Source organism: Chiloscyllium plagiosum, chromosome 2, assembly GCF_004010195.1.
Source record: "Chiloscyllium plagiosum isolate BGI_BamShark_2017 chromosome 2, ASM401019v2, whole genome shotgun sequence".
Taxonomy (NCBI): domain Eukaryota; kingdom Metazoa; phylum Chordata; class Chondrichthyes; order Orectolobiformes; family Hemiscylliidae; genus Chiloscyllium; species Chiloscyllium plagiosum.
The window spans coordinates 139386176-139392682 of NC_057711.1; the positions used below are offsets into that span (position 1 = coordinate 139386176).

The 6507-nt window shown below is 39.9% G+C and overlaps 1 protein-coding gene across 9 annotated transcripts in view; it reads left to right on the forward strand.

The window, feature by feature from the left end:
* fsd1l (fibronectin type III and SPRY domain containing 1-like) overlaps positions 1-6507 on the forward strand; it is a 59999-nt gene that overhangs the window by 24858 nt on the left and 28634 nt on the right. For 6 of the 9 annotated variants that reach the window (XM_043719410.1, XM_043719428.1, XM_043719419.1 and 3 more), the window contains 3 exons: positions 341-363; positions 493-525; positions 4590-4711. In XM_043719410.1, the coding sequence (XP_043575345.1) occupies positions 341-363; positions 493-525; positions 4590-4711 (178 nt within the window). The remainder of the gene's footprint in view (positions 1-340; positions 364-492; positions 526-4589; positions 4712-6507) is intronic. The other 3 variants (XM_043719375.1, XM_043719392.1, XM_043719402.1) reach the window with 1 other exon arrangement.

The window sequence follows — 6507 nt, forward strand, 5'->3', positions numbered from 1 at the left end:
ATTTTAATTATTCGCCGCAACCTGTCTTTCTGAAAGTTGCTGTGCTATTTGAATAACTAGATAGTGTGTTATGCTTAAGCATGTATGTGATTATTTTGGCTACTGCAGCACTAACCCACTAACTGCTGCTGCAGCAAAGATGGGATTCTGTAATCTGGTAAATAAAAGTAGATCACAGTACCCTTGACTTTTTTTCTTTAAAATGCAATGTCTTGGTTTTCTTGAAAAAGTTTATAGATTTCTCGTGTACTTTCACCTCTTTCACCTTCAGCATGATGTTTCAGTCAACTTGCATGAGCAGGACTAACATCCTCTTTTCCTCTTCCTCTTTCACTCCAAGGCTGCCAAGCAGATCAAGGATAGGTAAAAAAATTTATTTATCTTTGGCACTTGTTGAATGATGTACATCTATAATATCTATGAGAACTTCTTATTTAATCTCAGGATTAAGAGAATATAAGGGAAGAATAGAGTTCTTTTTTTTTCTCATAGTACAGAAATGAAGCTCATCTTCACCAGAGCAGGGTAAGAAAAGTGGCATACTTAATTTTTATTTCCCAATTAATGTATTTGTATGAATGATAATGGATTTCTGCTCAGGGAGTCGGCCCCTAGTTTTAAACTACTCAGTTGAGAAATTGTTTGCCATATAGTCAGTAACGTGGGTCTGAGCCTCAATGTTGTGATGCAATGTGTTATGTTTACATTTGTTTTTGTGGGGGCAAGCTGCTGGGTGAGGGTCAATTTAGTTTGAAGTTTAGTGTCAGTAAGTCCCATGTATTTTCCCACTCTTCATTGATTTGGGTTAACATGAAATGCTTATTTGTGCCTATCCCAAATGTCATCCATAGTATTCAAAATCAAAAGCTGGTACAGCCCGGGCTTGGTTCCACTCATGAAGCCTGTCTTATGCTTGCGCCAGCTAACAGGCAACCTATCAATGCTCTGAAACTTGTTTCAACTTTGCTGCAATTTAGAACATTTATTGAATGGTGTAGCAAAGAATAATTTGCTTCAAAATCAGGATTAAGAGGGTGAGAGTTGAGGTTGTTAAAAACATTAATTTTAAACCCTATTTAAAACACTTGATGTGGCATTATTCTGAGCTGCCCACCATGTTTTCCAATTAATTAACCCATATGTTTTCCCTTAAACTGGCAGCCTTCAACTGATGTTTTTATGCACATATCTTTTATATGTAAATAAATGGGCACATCATTAATTGCATCTAAGTTCTTTGTGTTTTACTTGCATCAGCACCTATGAGTACCTCAGATCAGTCAGTGCTGGGTCCACTTTGGTTGTCATTTATATAAACAATCTGGATGAGACATTCGGAAGCATGGTCAGTAAATTTGCAGATGACACCAAAATTGGTGATACAGCCAACAGTAAAGCAGGTTATGCAAGATTACAAAGGGATCTTGATCAATTGGGCCAGTGGGCTGAGGAATGGCAGACGGAGTTTAATTTGGGTCAATGTGAGGTACAAACAAGGGCAGGACTTACAGTTAATGGTAGGGTCCTAGTAGTGTTGTCAATCACAAACCTAGGAGTTCAGTTGCATAGTTCTTTTGAAAGTTGCATCCATGAAGACAGAATGGTTAAGAATGAATTTAGCGTGCTTGCTTTCATTGTTCAGAGTTAAAAAATCACAACACCAGGTTATAGCCCAACAGGTTTATTTGGAAGCAGTAGCTTTTGGAGCGCTGCTCCTTCATCAGGTGGTTGTGTAGTATAAGACCATAAGGCACAGAATTTATAACAAAGGATTACAGTGTCATGCAACTGAAATGATATATTGAACAAACCTGGATTGTTGTTAAGTCTTTTATCTTTTAGAATGGATTGCAGGTTTTGGTTCATTAATATGTAAATACCAGAACTTCTTTTAAGTCACCTTCTCGAGATAACTTAAGATTTTATAACAAATAATGCCGAGGGTGCCAGTGTTGGACTGGAGTATGAAGTTAAAAATCACAAAACACCAGGCTATAGTTCAACAGGTTTATTTGGAAGCACCTGATGAAGGAGCAGTGATTCCAAATAAACCTGTTGGACTATAACTTGGTGTTGTGATTTTTAATTTTATAACAAAAGGTGACATCTAGCTCAGACAATGCATTAAACGTGTAAGGCTAGGGTCTGTTTCCCAATCTTGAGTCAGACTGGTTCTATTTCCAAAGTAGAATTTACAAAGCATTACATGGATTGACTGCCTGCAACAAATCAGTCAGTGATGTATCTGCAAATACAAATTCATCCCATAGACGTGTGTGTATGTGCAAGAGAGACAGGGAGTGAGTGTGTGCATGTATGTTTGCATGTGTGAAAGCTTGGTAAAGTGTGTGTGAGAGTATGATGGAGTATAAGCCTGTGAGAGGGTGTATGCGAGACAGCGTGTGTATGAGAGAGGATCTGCGTGAGTGTGTATGTGTGAGAGTTTATACTGTAGTGTGGTCACCTGTAGTGTGACATGAACCCAAGGTCCCGGTTGAGGCCATCCTCATGGGTACCGAACTCGGCTATCAGCCTCTGCTCAGCCATTTTGTGTTGTTGCCCTATCCTGAAGTCTCCCTTGGAAGGTCACCTGAAGATCCGAGGCCGAATGACCCTGACCATTGAAGTGTTCCCCGACTGGGAGGGAACACTCCTGCCTGGTGATTGTTGTGTGGTGTCCATTGATCTGTTGTTGTAGCAACTGCAAGTTGGGAAACACTTCAGCCATCAGGGTCATTCAGCCTTGGATGACCATCCTCCAAGGCGGACTTCGGGATAGGCAATAACGCTAAGTGGCCAAGTAGAGGCTGATAGCCAATTTCGGTACCCATGAGGATGGCCTCAACTGGGATCTTGTGTTCATGTCACACTACAGGTGAATGCATTGCACTATGTACTCTCTCATGCACACGTACACATGCACCCTTACATACACTCACACTCATGCAGACCCTCTCTCATCTCTCATACACACCCTCCCCCCCCCCCGCCCAACACAATCACCCATGCACACACCCTCTCACAGGCTTCTACCCCATTACACCTACACACGCTTTACCAAGCTTTCATACACGCAAACATGCTCTCTCTCTCTCACTCACGTGCACACACACAAGTCTGTGGAGTAAATTTGTATTTGCAGATACATTCTATTTTGCTCAAAAAATGCCCGATCTGCTGGCAAACAATGCAGGCAATCAATACACCTAATATTCTGTAAATTCCACTTTGGAAATAGAACCAACCTGACTGAAGATTGGGATGCAGACAGACTCTGACCTCATACCTTTAATGCATTGTCTGAGCTGAGATGTCACCTTTTGTTATAAAACCTTAAGTTATCTCGAGAAGGTGACTTAAGAAGTTCTGGGATTTACACATTAATGAACCGAAACCTGCAACCCATTCTACAAGATAAAAGACTTAACAGCAATCCAGGTTTGTTCAGTATATCATTTCAGTTCATGACTCGGTGATCCTTTGCTATAAATTCTGTCTCTTTTATAGTCTTCTAGTCCACAATCACCTGATGAAGGAGCAGTGCTCTGAAAGCTACTGCTTCCAAATAAACCTGTTGGGCTATAACCTGGTGTTATGTGATTGTTAACTTTTTCCACCCCAGTCCAACACTGGCTCCTCCACTTCATTGTTCAGATCATTGAGAATAGTTGGGCTGTCATGTTAAGATTGTACAGGACATTGGTGAGGCCACTTTTGGAGCACTGTGTACAGTTCTGGTCACCCTGCTATAGGAAGGATATTATTAAATTGGAAACAGTTCAGAAAAGATTTGCTGGGATTGGATGGTGAGAGTGATAATGAGCTGCTGGATAGGGTGGAACTTTTTTCCCTGGCACCTGGGAGGTTGAGGTGCGAGGTTTATAAGGATAGGCTGGGACTTTTTCATTAGAGTGTCTGAGGTTGAGGGATGATGTTATAGAGGTTTATAAAATCATGGGAGCATAGATCAGGTGAATAGCAAAGGTCTTTTCCCGGAGGTGGTGAAATTCAAAATTAGGGGGAATATTTTTAAGGTGAGAGAAGAAAGATTTAAAAGGGACCTGAAGAACAACACTTTCAGTGTGGTTTGCATGAGCTGCCAGAGGAAGTGGTAAATGCAGGTACTGTTACAACATTGGAGACATTTGGACTGGTACATGAATAGGAAAGGTTTAGAGGATGTGGGCCAAATGCAGGCAAATGGGTTTAGTTTGGTGTCAGAAACCTGGTTGGCATGGACTAGTTGGACTGAAGGGTCCGTTTCCATGCAGAATGTCTCTGACTCTGTCTGATTCTGGAGCCGTGTATTGCCATTTTATTGCAATTTGGAAAGTTCATTGGATTTGCAGTTTTCTCGGTCTGTAGTCTGTTCCAATAAAATCTAATAGGAGTACAGGTTCACAAAAGTTTAAGTAGTTGGGGGGGGGGGGGGGGGGAGGTTGAGACAGCTGTAAACTGGATAATCCTCATACAGTTTGTTGAAAATGAAATGTAGTCGGTTTAAAAAGAAAAGGTTTGCCGATTTAATTATGGCTTTTTTATTCTGGAAAGAATACTCTAACTTGTCAGGTTTCACGTTGCTTTTGTAGGGTAACAATGGCTCCTGCATTTCGGTTATCTTTGAAACCAAAGATCAGTGACAACATGACACATTTAATGGTTGATTTCTTCCATGAAAAGCAGATGCTTAGATCACTGAAATTTTTACCAGGTAAGAATTTGATTTGTTGGTGTTGTTTATGTTGATAAACGCCTGTGTAGTTTCATGCAGAGAATGGTGCATGATTGGAATGAGCTGCCTGAGGAAGTGGTGGAGACTGGATGGGTATATGAATAGGACTGGTTTAGTGAGATATGGGCCAAATGCTGGCAAATGGAGGTAAATTAATTTAGGCTGTCTGGTTGGCATGGATGAGTTGGACTGAAAGGTCTGTTTCCATGCTGTACATCCCTACGACTCTGATTCTAGTGCTTTTGCTGTATTCATGGAAAGCCACTAGCAGTGATTTGGCCCCTTGTTTTCCTGAACTAAACCATAGCTCAATAGTTGACCTTCAGACCTTCTGTCATTCTCTCAATTGTTCCATTGCAAGCCTTGCAATGAATGACAATCTAGATTGAAGTATAGTTCTTCCTTCTTCCCCTTCCTCCAGAGAAATGTATCCAATCTCTACACAATATAATTGGCAAACAACCTAAGAGAAAGTTGTCCTAGGTCAATAAAACATTTTTAACGCTATACATAATACATTTTTAACTCTATACTATTTCCATGCAGGCTTGTAGTTGAAATTGAAGACAGAAGTATGTGAACCTACCCTATACCCAGTTATTCTTTGGTTTCAAGTAATGCTATCATACTGAAATTTTAATTAGACAGAAATTTTTCTTGAATATAATATTTCCACAGATATTCAGTGACAATTTCAAAGAGGAAAAAAATTTTTTTTAAAAGTATGCTGCTTTGTGTAAGTGTGTTTTGAAATAGAAGAGGAGGAGGTGGCAATGGCCTTGTGGTATAATCAGTGAACTGTCAATCCAGAGACCCAGAGATTGGGTTCGAATCTTGCCATGGCATGTTGGAATTTGAATTCAATAGATATCTAGAATTAAGAATCTAGTGATGACCATGAATCCATTATTGATTGTAGGAAAAACCCATCTGGTTCACAAATGTCCTTTTGGGAAGAAAACAGGCCTCCTTAGCTGGCTTGGCGTACGTGTGACTCCAAACCCACAGCAATGTGGTTGACTCTTAACTGCCCTCAGGGCAATTGGGGATGGGCAATATATGTTTGCCTAGCCAGCACCCTCATCGTATGAATGAAAAAAAGACTATTGATGTTATTAAATGGATATTTTCAAACTCTCTGAACATTGCTTCATATAGCATTCTGTTTTTGGAGCATTGTTAAATAACATCAACCAATCCAACTTCAGATTTTAAGTACGGGAATGGTTGGCTTTAGCTGTTTAGCACACAGTGCTACACAGCTCAAGCGGAAGTAATCCCAACGCTGCTTTAAAAAATTGTGCCTGTTATGAAATGTCTATTTTATCAGTCCAGTTGTTCGGTTAAGAGCAAAAGTCTTCTTAATTCTGTAAATTGTACAATTAGTTTTCTTTGGGTTTGTCCTGATGCAGTTTGACTAGTGAATTATACCGTTTACTCTCAATGTTGAATGAAGTGTCAGAAGTATGATGAAAGTGGGGCAAATTGCATGCATGTGCAAAATATTATTTGTTTTTCTCCTGCTTGCAAACATAAATGTTACATTCTGGTTACATATATCTGTTTCTCCATGAGGTGCAAGTTTTAAGTGTATGGACCTAATACAGAAAATAATCAATTGATTTTTGCAACAATTGGTTGGGCTGCATTCAAATGCAGTGGAGCTTATGTAGGACACTTACTGCAGACTTGATTGTACCACCTGTTTGTCTAGACTATATAATGATGCTTTTACCAGACATCTGTTGCCCTTTCTGTAATGTAGCATCTTCCAG